Source organism: Uloborus diversus, chromosome 4, assembly GCF_026930045.1.
Source record: "Uloborus diversus isolate 005 chromosome 4, Udiv.v.3.1, whole genome shotgun sequence".
Lineage (NCBI taxonomy): Eukaryota > Metazoa > Arthropoda > Arachnida > Araneae > Uloboridae > Uloborus > Uloborus diversus.
Genome location: NC_072734.1, coordinates 25,003,803 through 25,022,868, shown reverse-complemented (window position 1 = coordinate 25,022,868; position 19,066 = coordinate 25,003,803). Strand labels below are relative to the sequence as shown.

The 19,066-nt window shown below is 33.2% G+C and overlaps 1 protein-coding gene across 1 annotated transcript in view; it reads right to left on the bottom strand.

Moving 5' to 3' along the window:
- Nucleotides 1–8,096: 8,096 nt before the first annotated feature.
- The window catches only part of LOC129220389 (aurora kinase B-like), a gene marked incomplete at its 3' end in the record, with an annotated part of 34,913 nt that continues 23,943 nt past the window's right edge, over nucleotides 8,097–19,066 (bottom strand). The window contains 2 exon segments of the mRNA XM_054854802.1: nucleotides 8,097–8,235; nucleotides 12,305–12,384. Of these exon segments, the coding sequence (XP_054710777.1) occupies nucleotides 8,097–8,235; nucleotides 12,305–12,384 (219 nt within the window).

Sequence of the window (19,066 nt, the reverse complement as noted above, 5' to 3'; positions counted from 1 at the left end):
AAATGTAATAAACATCCATGGAATGACACAACCAATGATTAAAAAAATTATAATAACGAAAATTTAAAAAGAATCGCCGTTTTTGGTTCTGGACCAGAAATGGCAGCCGGGGGGGGGGGGGGGGGATTTTGGAATGCCTCCCCTTTGTAAAATTTTTGTTTATACAATGTCTACAAGCATGCCGAGTTTCATAATTTTATCACAATTTGCAGTTTCTTCCCCCGTAGCCCCCCGACTATTTCCAAGTTAGGCGAAAACTAAGATCGATCTCGGGGGGGGGGGGGGGGGGGGCTGTTCCTCCCCCTCTTTGCACGACTGGGCCCTGTTAAATGTCGTAAAAAACTATGTTTTCGTCTTCAAAATTTTAAAAGATTCGTACCACCAAGTTTTCTCTGTAATTCCATGGTAATTTTTGTGGACCTTTGTCATGAACAAAAGGTAAAATTCCTCGTAAAGATTAAAAAAATGTGACCTTTCAAACACAATTTTCTTTTAAACTGTCCAAGTCTGATTTAACAAACTTTCCAGTCTTTTCTATTACTATTTAGCAATTTCTATAAATGCAGCATGAAGGAAACAAAGCTTCTAAAGATTAATATTTAAAAAAAAAAAAAAATACATTAGATTGACAACTTTTATTAGTAGATTTAATAGCCAAAAAGAAGACATTTCTAAAATATGTTGCGATAAATTTACCGAAGTTTCCGCGGTTAAAAAGATGAACCCTTAGTATAACGAAATCATTTCTGATCTAAACTTCAAATCGAAGCAAAAATGCTCTCATCTCATTTCTCTGCAGCGGTTTTGTTTGCTTTTCCGATTCCTTCGCGCTGTCAATGCCTGAAGGCACTTGAGGGGTGTGTTTCGAACAATGAAAGACATTCCTCACTGACTCCTCTGAAGAACAATATCTCCTCCACACAAATTCCGGTTTGTCCCCTTTTCTGGATGTCGCGTAAATCCTGTCAGTTGTAAAACTAGTTTGCGGCTAAAACGTACAACGAGCATGATGCTTTCGTCACAACCAGGGTGCAACATTTTGCGCCATCTATTGGGTAAAGGAAGTTTTTTTCATAAAATGGGACAGTCTTAATGTCAACTGTGCATTTAATCATGCACATAACCTGACACTATTTTGGTTCTTTAAGTAAAGTCACATTCTTTAGTAAATTCATGTGTCTAAAACCAGACATTTGTTTTTAAAAAAAAACATTTAATAGAGAATATATCTTCTGATACATAACTACTTGTTAACTTATTTGCACATTTTTAAATGCATATAAATTAATAGGTTCAGAAACTCCAGAACACAGTGTTTGATTCCTGACATTGAACATAGTACAGTGAAACCTGTGTAAGTTGACCACTCGCGGTGCAGTACTTTGGTGGTCAACTTAGACAGGTGGTCAACTTATAAAGGGTGGTAATGTTTTTTTTTTTTTTGTCATTTCTAGCACCATGTTTTCATTTTTTGAGTAATTCACCCTTATTCTTTCTGTTCAACTCACTTTCATTGTTTAACATTATTGAAAGTGAAACAATAATTGAAAATATTATTCAAATAATTTTGTTATTTTTTTCCTTGTTTTCAACTATATTAGACACTGCAATTTTAGAAATTCCATATGTGCCGGCTAATTTTCTCTGGCTTTTTCCATTTTCAATTAATTTTAATGTAATATTTCATACTTTTTATTAATCTCAAGTTCAACTAGCTTTCTTTTTCAAGCCTTTTTTGTACAAATTATAGCACAAAGAGCAATAAGCGCGATTCTCCCAGTTCATAAAGGCAAAATTAAGATAACCTATCTCTTAATCCCTTACACCAGAAACATGTAACTTTACTCATTAGCAGGCCCAGATCTGAGTACATGCAGAGCAAAGGGCCCGTGTCCTTAAAGGGGCTAACGGTCCTAGAAATTGAAGAAAAAACAAAAAAAAAATAGCACTAAAACTTATTCACTTTACAAATAGACACTGCTGGACACTAAGGAGGGCCCCTACATATTTTGTTGCAGGGGGGCCCAAAATGTATAGATCCTGGCCTGCTCTTTTTAGCACAATTCCTGTATTGCCGCAACATATTGGAGCTAAAAGAAAAGACTTTGAACTTTTTTACTGACACCTAATTTTCATTGAACAGAGTACAAAAAGCTATCTCAAATAGAACAACAAATGAAAAACAAGTTTGGAGAATAAAGAGCAGCATAAGCTTTATGCTGCTGGTTAGTTAGTAAAATGCTAGTCTCTCATCAAAGCATTCAAAACATTTTTGGAAAGCTATCAAAATAATAATAATAATAAATAAATAAATAATATAATAAAATAATTTTGTAAATAAAGTTTAAAAAAATAAACCAAGTGGTCAACTTACAAAGGGTTTTTTACAATATTTCAAACCAAATTTGGCATACATTAGTGGTCAAGATAGACAGGTGGTCAAGATAGAGAGGTGGTCAAGTTACAGAGGTTTTCCTTTATTATATGAGATAGGACTAATTCCGTTCCTGACAAACGCGGTCAACATAGACAGGTGGTCAACTTACAAAGGTGGTCAACTTTACAGGTTTTACTGTAGTGAGTAGCAGGGATTAGTTTTTGGGGGGCCGCATGTTGGGTACTAATGTTTTAGACTACTAGAATTCCTCTATTTCTGTATCCCAATGCCTGACTAAAGATCTTCATTTTCTCAAGCTTTCAACAATTTAAGATAAAACTATGATACGTTTAAAAATAGTTTCTACAAGTGATGGAAAACTTAGATGAAATTGAATCACATTTTTTGAGTGGGCAAAATGAAGAAAGTGCAAGTTTGATTATACAGAGTATAAAATATAAGAAGTGCTGAAAATAATGGTAAATTCAAAATGAGCAATGTCCAAGTCGTAAAATCGCATTATAAAAAAAGGGAAGTGGCTGCTACAGAAGTGGATGCAATGAGATTTTAAAATTCAGACATGTTTTTGGGATAGTTCAATTTTCCACTTAAGAGCCATTATTTTGAAATTCAGACAAAAAACGGAAATTTTGGAAGTGACCATTTTTGATTTTCCTAATTTTTTTATATATCAAAGTAAGTCATAAGAAGTGAACATTCTGAAATTTTAACCCTTCCAAAAATTTTCTTTCGCTCGTTACAAATTCCCAAAGTTTGAGGTTTTGCAGCGCTTTTTTAGAAAAATTCTATAAGTCGCATTTCAGTGCGCTATAGCTCTTCACAGAAACACCACCTCACGGTTATGTTTATATTTATTGGTTGTACTGTATCTAGTGATGATGATTTCATAGTTATTTTGGTTGGGGATTGTTGCTTTCTTCAGATAAGGGGTCGCAAAGTAAGGATTTTATCCGTTTTCGCGCTAGTTTAACCTGCGTTATTTCCCCCTAAAAAGCCACCCCCCGAAAAAATGTGACATATACTGAAAGTTTGTACTATAAAGAGAGTAAATAGCACAAAATTTGTTTGAGGTTTAATTTTTTTTAGGAGAAAAATGCCCTGATCTTTTTCAAATTTTCAAAAATTGTGCTTTTTTGATCGCAATTAACTCAAAACAGCATCACTAGGAAACAAAACCTTTTATATATTATGGTACATGACTATGTGTAAATCATCATGAAAAAGAAAACAGCATGGGATCTCTTCTTATTTTCTAGAAAATAATTTTTTTGTAGCTCGTTTTATGCGTTTTCTCGTGCATAAAACGTGTGTCCAGTATGCAGATTAGATCTGCTAAAACTTAAAGGATGTAGTAAGAATGCATATATATATGTATAAAGAAAGAGAAAAAACCTAGCACTACTTTATTTTTCTGATTTTTATAAATTGATGGTGTTTTAATTGCAGGTAAATCAGAAAACGATAAATCGATATCATATATATATATATATATATATATATATATATATATATATATATATATATATATATATATATATTGATTTCAATCATCTCTGTTCTCATTGCATGTTCTACTTGGTCGGAGCGTCTGATTTCTCCCGGTTTTCTCACCATAAAGGAACTTTTCTTAAAGAAACTCTCTTTGTTTCATTGAAAATCGTGTACTTTTACGAGTTGGGAGAGCCCACCCCTCACATGAGATTGACAAAATATTTTCTCCTTTGTTTTCTCCTTGTTGACTGGTAGATGCCTGACCAAGACCATAAGAAACAGAAATCTGAACAGGTATTTGAAGATGACATAGAAAATAGACATTTAGAGGAAAGTGAAGCAGATATTATTTATGAAATTTCTTCCACTGCTATGGACATAAATAAAAAAGAATTATTTTGGGATGGATACGATAAATCAATATTATATATATATATATATATATATATATATATATATATTATAAGAATAATAAAAGTGAAAAATATTGAAAAGACCACATCAAGAGCCCATAGATGCGCAACCCAGCAAAACTAAAAAGTCAAGTAAATATAAAATTAAGCAATCAGAATTTCAAATATTAAACAAATTATAAATAATAAATAATGATAAAAAGGAAAAATGCAAACAGCTATTAAGTAGGAATAGATAAAGAGTGAATCCAGAGCTCATCAGCCGTGGAGGATTCATTAATTATGGTCAAAAGACCAAAATTTTAACTATGAACTAGAAGAGAATGTTTAAGCTCCAGTACATGCAATATAGAGTAACAATGGGCAAAAGTACCACTTGCTTTGCTAAAAACAATAAACTAGAGCTCAAACCTAAAGCTCTAGTTTATTGTTTTTAGCTAGTTTGAGCTCTAGTTTATTGTTTTTAGCTTAGCAAGTGGTGCTTTTGCCCATTGTTACTCTATATTGCATGTACTGGAGCTTAAACATTCTCTTCTAGTTCATAGTTAAAATTTTGGTCTTTCGACCATAATTAATGAATCCTCCACGGCTGATGAGCTCTGGATTCACTCTTTATCTATTCCTACTTAATAGCTGTTTGCATTTTTCCTTTTTATCATCATTTATTATTTATAATTTGTTTAATATTTGAAATTCTGATTGCTTAATTTTATATATATATATATATATATATATATATATATATATATATATATATATATATATATATATATATATATATATATGATATTGATTTATCGTTTTCTGATTTACCTGCAATTAAAATACCATCAGTTTGTAAAAATCAGAAAAATAAAGTATTGCTAGTCTTTTTCTCTTTCTCTATTCACACATATATACATTCCTACTACATACTTTAAGTTTTAGCAGATCTAATCTACATACTAGACACACGTTTTACGCACGAGAAAACGCATAAAATGAGCTACAAAAAAATTATTTTCTAGAAAACAAGAAGAGATCCCATGCTGTTTTCTTTTTCATGATGTTTTACACATAGCCAGGTACCATAATATATAAAAGGTTTTTTTTTCCTAGTGATGCTGTTTTGAGTTAATTGCGGTCAAAAAAGCACAATTTTTGAAAATTTGAAAAATATCAGGGCATTTTTCTCTTAAAAAAAATTAAACATCAAACAAATTTTGTGCTATTTACTCTCTTCATAGTATAAACTTTCAGTATATGTTAAATTTTTTTCGGGGGATGGCTTTTGGGGGGAAATAACGCAGGTTCAACTTGCGCGAAAACGGATAAAATCCATACTTTGCGACCCCTTATCTGAAGAAAGCAACAACCCCCAACCAAAATAACTATGAAGTCATCATTACTAGATACAGTACAACCAATAAATATAAACATAACCGTGGGATGGTGTTTCTGTAAAGAGCTATAGCGCACTGAAATGCAACGTATAGAACTTTTCTAAAAAAGCGCTGCAAAACCTCAAACTTTGGAAATTTTTAACGAACGGAAAAATTTTTTTGGAAGGCTAAAAATTTCAGAATGTTCACTTCTCATGACCTAGTTTGACATATAAAAAAATTAGAAAAATCAAAAATGGTCACTGCCACACCTTGTCTGAACTTCAAAATAATGGCTCTTAATAGCTTTTATGTGCAATACTGTTAAATCACTCAAGATTTCTAATGCTCTTTCAGCTACCGTTACTTTCTGTTTGGTCAGGACATTTTTCCATGACTTCAAATAAATTTCCATGACTTGGAAAGGGAATTTCAATTTTCCACGACTTTTCCAGGTCTGAAATTTGGTTATTTTTCTCCATGATTTTCCAGGATTTCCATGACCCGTACAAACCCTGTATTTTTTATGAAATTTTCAAGTTGTATTTTATTGCAAACCTAAGATACATACAACATTGGAAATTTCTTTTGAAAATCAAATCTTCATATAAATAATAGCTGATGATAAAGTAACACGCATGTTTCAACAATAAAACTCGCGCCACTGCATGATAATTTGATAATATGTTTTGGTAATGTTTAACATGCAGGGAAATGCCTTATTGTGACAAGGCTGAACTCCATCCGGTGACTTAACTGTTTTACTGGTAAGACTCATTTTAGGAGAATAAAGAAATGTAAAAATGATCAACAATGACCGCTATCTTCTGGAATTAATGTTAAATCATAGCTTAAGAAATTACATAGATTGCCCCCGCTATACTAAGAAATTGAAGCCGAAAGTTGCACTGCTGTATCCCAAAATCCTTTCTTTCTTGCTAAATATCTTGAGATACATTTTTGATTCAAAACATTCCACTACTGAATCTCAATTGGTTGTTAATCTTAGATATTGATGAGTTTATGCGGCACATTTTTAAAATTGCATCAAAATATGAATTAAAATGCAAACCAATCCACCAGTAGCTTTACGAGTCTCTTTGCAAGATTGGTGAAAACTATTCTGCCAAAGCCATCATGTTATCATATCCCCATCCATCATTGCACCGCTGTATCCCATAATTTTGGCTACTATTTCATCTCTTTTTTTCCATCGACAGGGTCTCTCTATGTAAATTTCTTTACTCTATGAGTTTAATCCACTGGAGTTAGGATTAAACTGCCAAATTTAACTTAAACTACCAAAATGTCACCAAACAGGCAATCACTGCATTCAAATGTACGTAGAAGTAAATTTTCACCTGTCATACCATGACAAGAGACTTTCTAGTTTTACAATTGTTGTGATTTTTAGAATGAGATTTAAAAAAAAAAAAAAAAATATTTTTTTTTTTTGAAAATAAAGATTAATTTGCTCTTTTTTTTTAATGTTAAGCAAATTAATGTTGATCAAATGATGTGAATTCAATTTTTGAAACCTGTAGTTTTAGAGAAAGAAGCTTTCTTGCAAAGCCCCCTGGTGACACCCACCTGGGGGGGAGTGACAATTTTTTCAATGTAAAAAGATGTGAGGTTATGGAAGCAATCTCGTCTTCTCTCTTGCATTTAAAAAGGAGTGACTCGAAGTACCTAAATTTGTGAATGTAATCTTTGTTGCTATTTTACGATTTAAGCATTGTTTTTTTTCCCCCTTTTTTTTGTGAGTGATTTTCTGATAAACTTTGTTTATCAATATATTTTCCATAAAGACCTTTAATTCTTTGTTTGCTTCCTTCCACACAAAGGCGCCCCAAACTTAAATGCTTAGGAGGGAGTAATATTTTAATTTGCCGAATATTACTTATACCCCCCCCCATGGGATTTTTACGGAATGATAAAATACGAGCATGAACACAAACATGTATCTAATGAAAAGAGACATTAAATAGATTTTGCAGCGTAGTCTAAAAATTTATAGAATCGTCAGAAAAAAATGTCGGCTAAGAACCTTTGTTAGTAGGTCACAGTGACTTCCCATTGGTGTGCCCCTTCTTCCATAGCGTTTTGAAACAACTAAGAGATTAAAACAGCAACGAATGTAGGTTTCTCCAACAGACTTAAACCTATACTGACAAAATGAGAATCTTTTCCAAAAATGTTTTCCTTAAATATTTTTTTCCTCCACCAAGATCTAATTAATACTTTTTCAGGCATTAAAGAAAAAATTATATCAAAAATTAGGTTCTTACTAGAGGCCCTTAAAATTATTGAATAGTTCAAGGATTTTTTGGGGGGTTTCTAAAGGTCAGTGGGAATTTTGCTTCTTTTTAGTATCACTTCCTTCAAAATAGTTATACATACTTTCAACGATTTTTACATTAGAAAAAAGCTTACCATTGCAGAGGTTTTTTCATCAAAGCGGCCAAGTTTCTGTAATGTTTTGTATACTTCTCCTCTTGCAGCATATTCAAGAACCAAATATATTTTCTTGTCATCCCAAAAATATGTGTAGAGACGTAATACACCTGGATGCCTATAATAATGATTTGTCAGGTATGTATTAAAATGAAATGAAATTTAAAGAATCCAACAAACTTATGACACTGAAGAGCAGCAAATTCAAATTGAGGCAAGGGCTCCCAAAGTGGGTGCCACAGCTATATAGGATATATATCAAAATATCATGATATTTTTGAACCTTGTCTAATTGACATAATTAACATGAGGGAAGACCGGAACTATTAGTGACATTTTCTGCATTTTTGATATTACTGTAAGATTTGAAAGGTTATGAAACATTTAGTGCATCACATCAGAGTAAATCTTGAGTAAGTAGAAAGTCCCCCATCATGGTGTGACGGGTGAAAATTTGCTTCTACAATTGAATGCAGCCATGGCCTGTTTGGTGATATTTTGGTAGTTTCAAGTTTTTACCCTAACTCCAGTGGATTAACCATTAAACTCCAGTAGATAGCGGTCATTGTTGACCATTTTTATGTTTCTTTATTCTCCTGAAATGAGTCTTACCAGCAAAACAGTTAAATCACCTGATTGAGTTCAACCTTGTCACAATAAAGCCTTTCCCTGCATGTTAAACTCTACCAAATCATATATTTAAATTTTCATGCATGATACGAGTTGCATTGTTGAAACAGGCGGGTTACTTTATCATCGGTTATTATTTATATGAGGATTATTTATAAAACAATTATGAAAAATTTCAAAGATTTTACAACATAAAATGGTATTTGTGTAGCCTCTAAGTTTGCCTTGACTTGCTCCATAGCGGGCTAGTAGTGACATGCTTGGGGCACATTGTGAAACATAAAAATTGCCCACAAATACGTTGCAAGATGTACAAATTATGTAAGAAATGCAATTAAATGAGAGGTTTTAAGTTAAGAAAAAATTATTCATTTATAATGCTCTTAACACAAAAAACCGCACCTTTATGTTTTCAATGACACGGTAAATGAAATAAAGCTAAAATTAAATAGTTACATTATTAACATCGTGAACTCATTTTTAGAGACACATTAAAAAACACACTGTTAATCAGGAAAGAATTAAAACTAGAGACGTACCGAGTACTCGGTAACTACTCGGCCAATTTGCCGAGTACTCGGTACTCGGCCAATACCAAGTAGTTGCAAAAAATTGAATTTTGTCCAAGACAGATAGTAAAATTTATAAAATACTCAAGCATGTATAATGTTCATAATGTTCTGCAATCATTTACAATTTAAATTTACAAGTCAAATTTAAATTTTGAGAATAATGAAGTTTGTAACGCTTTAACGGAATAAATCTTTATTTTAATGTCCCCAAAGTTAATAAAACTTATTAAAAATTTTGCAAAAAAGGTAAGTATAGGAATATAAAAATATGGAATTTTTATATTAAAAATGGATTTTTGCTACATACAAAAATTAGTTATAAGAAATATAAAAATACCTTTTCTTAAAAAATAAAAGGAAATAAAACAACGTTAAAAGCAGTGCAGACACGTGTTTCGGCATTACAAGGAATTCCTTTTTCAATGCACAAAATGTGAGCTCGTGGATTTAAAGACATCCGACAAAAGTCGGATTTTTTTGTCGAATGTCCTTATTCTTTGGCTCACATTTTATGCACTGAAAAAGACGTTCTTTGTAACGCAGAAACACGTATCTGCAGCAGGGTTGTAGTTACAAAACCAATTTTGGCCGTGCCACTAGCAAAAACCGGACAAAACTGGATATAACCGGCATAGAGCTGGCCAAAACTGTATTGTATAAAATCACACTAATATGTATAATGTTGCACATTAAATAATGCGTAGTTACATTTCAGCAAGAATTTAGTTTTAAAAACTATTATATGGACAAGGAGGTCTATACTACTATTCCAATAAGTTCAAAATTCATCACATGCGTGTCGGTGGTTCTTCTTAAAACATAATTGGTACTTGGTAACTTGGCCGAGTACTCGGTAACTCGGTACTCGGTCAAGTAATGAAAGGCCGAGTACTCGGTACTCGGCCAAAGTGCTACTCGGTACGTCTCTTATTAAAACATAGTTAGACCAACACTAATTTTTGGATGACTCAATACAACGTGTAGGCACATATCATGCAGGCCTACCTGTTTTTAATAATGACTCATTATGATTGCTTTTTTCAACGTCCGATGTGCTAAATACTGTTTAAGGCTTTCACAGCCGGCGTCAATATGGGGAGATAACATTTCTGGGCTTATTGGCCGTGGTCTAATTGGAGTAGAAATTCCAGACGTTTCGGCTTGCTTTGCTGCAGCCATCATCAGTGGTTTGAGTTTGGTGAGACTGATTCCTGGCTTCGGTAGCTCGGGTATTTAAGCAAACTGCTGCTTGGCTGCTGGTCCTGATTGGGAGGCGTTCTCAAGCCGCTGGGTGACCCTGGTACCTGATTGGATGGGATTCACAAGCCGTGGTGGCTAATGGTTTCTGATTGGATGAGACCACAGTATGTTTTAGACTGTTGTGGCGAGCGGATCTAAGGGTAGGGTGCCATGTTTTTGGTAAATTGAAATTCTCCTCTTTTCTGTTGAAATTAAAGGGGTGTTTGAAAATTTCTATAGCTTCGCGATGAAAACGGGCAAAGCAATGAGATGTTGTAGCCAAGATTTCTGTGTCTTTAAATTTGATGTTGTGGACTCCTTCTTGTTGGCTGTGTTCGGCTACGGCTGACTTAACATAGTTTCCTAAACGGCAGTGACGAACATGCTCAGAAAGGCGTGTCTTGATGGTGCGCTTCGTAGTTCCGACATAAACTGATCCACAGGAGTACGGAATTTTGTAAACTCCAGGTGTGGAGAAAGGATCACGGGGGTCCTACACCCGGCAATAACAATTCCTAAGTTGAGTGGTGGGCTTGAAAATGGTCTTGATGTTGTGTTTTTCAAAGAGTTTTCCAATTCAGTCAGTAACTGTGTAGGTAGGGTAAGAATACTTTCCCTAATGGTTCAGATGGGGTAGACTTCTGTTCGTTATTTTGGGACCTCCTGGGATGAAGGGCTCTTCTAATTTCTCCTCTAGTGAATCCATTGGCTTGAAATGCTAGCTCAAGGTGTTTCAGTTCCTCCTTCAAATGACTTCTTTCTGCTCGGTGCATAAGGGTATTGATGACAGCCATTTTTTGTCTTGGGTGGTGGTTTGAGTTCTTATGAAGGTAACCGTCTGTGTGTGTGAGCTTGCGGTACACTTGGTGGCGGAGCATCCAGTCTTCCTTTTTTGTCACAAGAATGTCGAGGAAAGGCAGCTGATTACTGCTCTCCTTCTTCATGGTAAACTGAATGCTGGGATTCCCTATAATTTCTTGTATTAACACATGAAAAAATACTAAAACTCCAGAACACAATCACACCTGTAGGCTTTAAAAACACCTTAAATTGTCCATAACATTTCGTGGCAGAAAGAATATTCTTCAAACTGTTCATTTATTTATGATTTTATATTGATATTCAAAAAATTTTAGACACAGTTCAGTTTCTTTACTTTGTGATTGCTACATCTAGTTTTAAGTGTAATAAGATATTTTCTTTTTCTTTTTATTCCAAACATATGACTTTTTTTTTAAAATGAATTTTGCTGATCTTATCAAGTACGGATCTGAATGTGTGTCAATTTAGTGATGCTTAAAAAAAAAGAATGGGATAACCATTTTTGTTTCAGAATGAGTACCTTTGAATACAGAAATAACAATTTTGAATGTCAAGATCAAACATTAAGGGTTTCTATGACAAAAAAGGTACCATGTCTGTTAAAGAATTAAGTAGTTAATTTTTGCCATTATAGTGTAATAATAATAGTACTATGAACGCCAACAATGCAACAAAATATAAAAGTTTAAATTTTATGGAATAATAAAATAGTTAAGATTTTCATTTTATAAAAAGCTATTTAAAAATGAAAGCCTGTTGACCAACATAATTCAGTTTGTAAGACTATGTTTTTTTAATATCTGTATTATTTGCAAATAGTTCTTCATTTTGGCACACTTAAAAAATCGCCAACTAAACGTTCAAAATTAGTTTTAAAAGACTTAATGCAAAGCATGAATTATTACTTGTGCAAAAAATACTTACTGTAAGTGGCTTTGAATTTCAATCTCTCTTCTCAGCTGTGTTTCAACTCCATTTTTAAGGATTTGAGCCTTGCTTAAAACCTGAAATTTAAATTTTGGAACTGTTTTCAATTCAGAATAATTATTCTTTTTAAAATATCATACTGTGAGAGCTCAGATTATTCTTTTTAAATTAATTTTTCAGCTCTATAGTTGGGGCAAACCTAACTTGGTGGTATCCTAATGCTGTATTAAGATCTGCATAGCCTTCACAATGCTACCAGGTTAGGTTTGCCTCAACTGTAAGTAAACAAAAATGGTTTGAAAGTACAACCTTTTATTACCACATGACTTGTAAGAAACTGTTTCCTCTTCATTTTTATTATGGGTTGTTTAAATGATGTTATGGGACATATTGATATTTTATACAAGGTATAAAACTTATGTACCATGCCAGATACGAATTAACGGATTTCAGCACCAGAAAGAAATTCATTATATCATAAAGAAGTGCTAAAAACTCAATTTAGTGAAAAATATGGAAGACAAGTTTTGAAATTACAATGAGCCTGCTTTTTCAATGCAAAAAGATGTAACTAAATGATGCTAAGTCATGCACTCCATTCAAAAGCCTATATTCTTGAATTAAAAAAGTTTCCTTTGTAATCAGTAGCTCGAGGGGGGGGGGGACCACACAGGATGACACTCAAAGAGGATTTCATAGTTTATAAAAAAAATTTAAATATGTACTTTAATTCTGAAAATGTCCACCTATTTCTCTTAAATTATATTTAACAAATTTAACAAAAATAGAGTGCCCAAAATTGCAAAGGGGGGGGGGAGGTTACATATATCATCCAGGTCAAATTTTACATAAAATGGATTTGCAGTTTATATTTGTCTTCCCAACGTTTGGGTTTTTTTTTTTTTTTTGAAAAGGGGGGGAGGGTTGGTGACAATATGAGTTAACGACCCGTGTGACATCTGTGCTAGGAACTCCACTTTTTTCAACACCAAAATACATGAAGCATTTTTTGTTGCTATTTTGTTCTTTAACTTTTGTTGTTTTTCTGGCCAGTGATACGATAAACTTACTAGATCATCAACATATCTTTCATCTGTAACTAAGAACACATGTGCAATTCTTACATGTTTTGGTAGAAATGAAGGTCTAACTCTTTTAGGGATGCACCGGATATCCGGTAACTATCCGGTATCTCCGGCTGATTTTTTAACTATCCGGAACTATGAGGTATTCGATCCGGCAAGCCACTCTGGATCCGGATATCCGACAGTTTTTTGCAGGATATTCCGCAGTTATCCGGTAAAAATGTGAGATACATCCGGGGTTGATGTGGGGCAGGGCTCATAGCAAGTGGAAAAAAATATATAGGAGTTTAAGAGGAAAAATATAGGAGTTAGATAGTAAAATATATAGGAGTTTGGTAGCAAAATATATAGGATTTTAAAAGGAAAAATATAGGAGCTTGGTAGAAAAATAATAGGAATTTCAAAAAACGTATAGCATGTAGTATGTTTGGAGCCTTAAATAATATAAAAAACAGACAGCCAGTATCAATACAATTCCAGAATTCATGAAGTCGTAGCAATGAAAAGAGTCACAGAAGTGAGAGCAAATGAATTTTTGTACACATGGTTACTTATATGAATCCTGTTTGTTTAAGACAACTTTAATTCAATTAAGCAAAATTGTGTGTGCGTGTTTTTCTTCTTTTTTTTTTTAAGTGGAATTCATCATACAATTTCAGAGAACTTTATTAAATTTTTGGTCAAACGAGATATCATAAGAAGTATAACGCCAAATAATCCATTCTCTGATTATTTAAAGAATTTTTCCCAAAACAGTATGAAAAAGCAATTATAAAACTCAGATTTTAGCTTATGTACTTTGAAAAATACATATCTTATTGATTGCTAAAACTAGGTAAAAACTAATTTGGACATTCTCTTTTCAATGTCATAAATCTACCCATAGTTCTCAGCATTGGTACCTTATTGCTTCAATGCTAACACTAACGATGAAAAGTCCATTCAGCTCCATGTTTCTCTCGTCTCACTGGTTTTGTGGGACATATCATGAGAAAATCGTTACAAAACTGCATCCCCATCATTTCACTATTTACAGAAAAAGAAACTAATTTTACTAAACGAAGACAAGGAAAAAAAGACTGCGCTAATGCATCACGCTTTTGGGAAATGGTCAGTCTCATAGGCTTGATTCATTTGAGCGGCAAGTTTGATTCAAATATTCAGCAATTTTTTAACGTTAAAACTGGATTTCATTTCACTTTTGAGGAATTAATTCATTAAAGTGACTGATTCAATTACCCGGCGCTCACTGTAACGGCATTATTCATAACTTACAGTTAATGTGTGTATTTATATGCGCACACATGAATAAAAGGTGAATTTTACCTAATCTGCCAAACGACAGGGGGTGTTAGAGAGCCTAAGTGGAGCATAGATAAATCTATTATCCTCTCTAATTTGTAACTATAACCTGGTAGATAGAAAAAAAACGAGTCAAAAAAAAATTTTTTTGAGAAGAACGATTTCTGAAATTTTCGGAAAATCTACATACAATATAAGTACCTATTTGAAAAAAGCAGACAAAATCCTATAAAATTACTTTTTCCATTAAGATAGTTACATTTTTCAGCAAGCTACAAACTTCAAAACATTTGAAATACCCAAATTTGAATTGGTACCAAAATCTGTACGTGGCATTTTCAAAAACAACCGTTTGAGCTACGACCGTTCATTTCAACGACATATAAGATTATATGTGACAAATTAAAAGCTTTCAAAAACTTTACGGCAGTACACTTTAAGTTAACATGTTATACTATTAAAATTACAAAGTAAACTCATTGAAAGAAAAGGAATTAATTGAAAACAAGTTTTAAAGTTGCAAGTAAAACAATCTATTTTGTTTTTTGCATAAAAATAATCAAACAGAAGTTTAGTACAAATGCCAACATTAAAGATGTAAGAGTGCACAGTGCAGGGGAGAAAGAAGGGGAAAAAATGATCAAAAGTTTTTGCTTTTTTGGGTAGAATTTAACATTCGACGAAAAAAATATAGGAGTTAGTGAGAAAATATAGGAAATATAGGAGAATATCTGACAAATTGTGAAAATATAGGAATTATAGGAGATATAGGAGGACTATGAGCCCTGTGTGGGGTTATCCGGTACGAAATGAGGGTTTAATTTTGAATTTACTTTTGCAAAAATTCCAGTTAAAGCTTTCACTGTTTCATAAACTTTTTGATGATGCTTTCTCTTTTAATTGCTGCTTCAAAAATGACCATTCCTCTTCAAACCTAGCTTCTGGCATTCCCCCGCGTCATCCCCCCTCTCCTCCGTGAATCTGCTGACGGTATGTTGCCAATAATTTCTCCCTCCCTCTCTCACTCTCTCTGCTTTAACACGCTGAAGAGAAAAGTCGACCTTGGAATGGTTCATATCAAAGCTCTTGAAGTTGGAGGAGCGGCCGTGTTGAAAATTAAAATACAGTCAAGTTCCGACTTGCGGGAGGAATGCATTCCACTACTCCTCTCGCGTAAGTTGAAATTTAGTGCCCTCCTGTATTTAAGATGCTAATTTGCATCTTTAGAGAGAGTGAATCTTTCTTTTCTGGAATTAAAGTAAAATTTTCAGTTGATTATTTTAGCATAAGTTTATTAATTTGTTAACTGGGTTACCCACCTTGGGGGGGGGATGTTTTAGGAGTGCAGTACAACCTCGATGTCTCAAATCTCTCGGGACAGGAAAAAAATTCGAGATATCGAGTTTTTGAGTTATCAAGGTTTTGAAAAAATTACACTAGAAATTCTTACAATTACATACACGTACGCTATATGCATTTATACATGTAATATGAGACCACTTTGAATTACGATCAATAAAGTAGTCTTCAATATTTAACTAGATTTGAAATTTTATAATTGTCGAAAGTGCACAGGAAGAGATTTTGAAACGAACAATAACTTCACTTGGTTTTTCACCTAAAAATTTAAAAATCCTCATCTTCAACTAGTAGCTCCCCACATTCAAAAAAGTTTTCAGTAGCCATTTTGTAGGAGTTAAAAAAGCAGAATGATGAAAATGAGGAACGCATTTTCCGTTTGCACTTGAAATCTGACTGGCGAAAAATCAACCCCCTTTCCTCAAAGTGGAAAATATGTTCGAGAGAAATGCACAAAGATTCTAAACTCTGGGGAAAACACAGCACACCTTTCATACCAACACTTCCCTGTTATCTTGCTTTAATCCCCTAATCAAAGATTCCAAGAGAGATGATAACTGGTCCCTGGAAGTTTTTACTACAAAAATTGCCTAAGAAAAACGACAACTGAAACTTGCTTTTGTGCAAAAATTTCGACATATCAAGGGTTTCAAAAAATAAATTTCGAGATAACTATGGAAAATTCATTGGGGTTTTTATAGAAAATGCAGGGGAAAGAATTTTTTTCGTGACATCAAGGGTTTCGAGACAAGGAGGTTCGAGATATCAAGGTTCGGCTGTATTTTCTCTTTTTTTTGGGGGGGGGGGCTTTCTATTTGGGGGGTATTTACGGTGTTTAGGGTTTTAAGATGCTAATTTGCATCTTTAGAGAGAGTGAATCTTTGTTTTCTGGAATTAAAGTAAAATTTTCAGTTGATTATTTTAGCATAAGTTTATTATTTTGTTAACTGGGTTACCCACCTTGGGGGGGGGGGGATGTTTTAGGAGTATTTTCGCTTTTTTGGGGGGGCTTTCTATTTGGGGGGTATTTATGGTGTTTAGGGGGTGGACCCTTGCTCTTAGGGGGGGCACCCCTGTATTTAAGAGGCTAATTTGCATCTTTAGAGAAAATGTACCTTTATTTCTGGAATTAAAGTAAAATTTTAAGTTGAATATTTACATTTATTTATTTATTTTTGAGTCAAACTGGCCCTGTTTTAATATTTTCTTTTTTAACTTGTATGTTAGAAAAATTTTACACGTGTATTATCTGTAATAAAAATGATTTCAAAATAAAGTTTTATTTTTTGTTATTTCTAAATTGGAAACAAGAAAATGTATTACTTTATGATGAAGTTTAAAAAAATTTCTACACGTCATGCAAATCTAATAACAAATACGACTCATTATACGACCGTTAAGATTTCAACAATGAATAATTAAAAGTTTAAACCATGTGTACATTACATACAGAAATAATTTTTGCCGAAAGTTTCTCTCTTTCAAAAAAATCTGCCGAAATAAAACAATATTTTAATTTTTCGTTTTATATATCGCACAATTCCTAAATTAAAATATAAAGGCTCTAAAAAAGTACATTTGAATGTACTTAACATGTTTTTAAAGAAATGATATGTGGAACTAGTTTGATTTATTGTTTTGAACCGCCGTTGTAGAAAAATATGCAAACATGCAATGCAATCGAAATGCCGGATATCTGAATCCGGTTGGTAAGGGGGCATCGGATATCCGGTATCCGCTATACGGCAAAATCACTATCGGGTGCATCCCTAAACTCTTTGCACCTTCGTTGTTAAACCAGGTGGGATTGACACACTGCCAATTTACATTAGTGTGAAAAAAATTATAGATTAAAACGGCAGCAACCATGGATCGATGTCAGCACATCGGAGCAATATTGATGCATCGGTTTAGATAAAAATTCTAAACTGATTTAACGATGTAGGATAACACACCGGTTTTTGGCGATGCATCGCCCAGTCCTAGCTTAAGTAATATTAGTTATTCAAATGCGTAGCAGATTGCATTTAAACTACAAAATATTAAAGTACAAAATAAGCTGCACATTTTTGATACTGGTGCATTTTGATCATGAAAACACAGCTTCCCTATTTTTAGTAAAATTGTAACTCACAAACACAAATTAAAAAATTTCATAAAAAACCTGTGAGACAAAATTGATACATTTCTAAAATGCAGCTTATCTGGTTCATAAACAAGCATACTAGTTAAAAAACAAGTAGAGTCGAACCTCCATATATCGAATTTCCACATATGTAAATTTTCTATATATTGAAATCCTAGCAAATTTCTATGTTCATTAGATAGAAAAATTGTTTCTATGTATCGAAAAAATCTCTACATATGAAATTTTTTTCGACACATTCATAGATTTTTTTCTTCCATTTCAGACTGTTTGTCTCCTGAAAAAAGAAAATAAAGGGAGAAAATTACGTTCACTAAACAGCGGTCTGGCCAAAGGATATTTGGGTCCGTTAACGGACCCTTCACAAAAATCCGATCAACCAAAACGGACATTTCACAAAATCTCGATCAAACAAAACGGACCCTTCACAAAATTCTGATAAACAAGATCGGATCTGTCAAATTGTTTATTGAAAGAGCAAATCTGAAAGCAAAATCACGCATATTTCTGTGTATAAACCGATAATTTTTGGAACTTTTTTTAAAGTCAAATTAGAGGGATCAGCTTATACAAAATCGGCTAATTTTGGAAAAAAAATCGCCACTCTTGGGATGCTCCTGCAAGCAATAAATAATTGCTACTGCCAAATAAATATAATGGTTGTTTGTTTTATCACAGCTAATTAGCAGCGGAGTTTTTGTAAACTTTTCTGAAAAGGCATTGGTAAGCAATTTCTCCGTTCATGATTTAATAAACAATAATAATATATATCTGCGAAATGAACTTAGAACTGCAAAGGGATAGTAAGGGTGAGGAAAAAATATGATCGCTTCAGATAGTGTTACCAACTTCAAAATTATCACCACT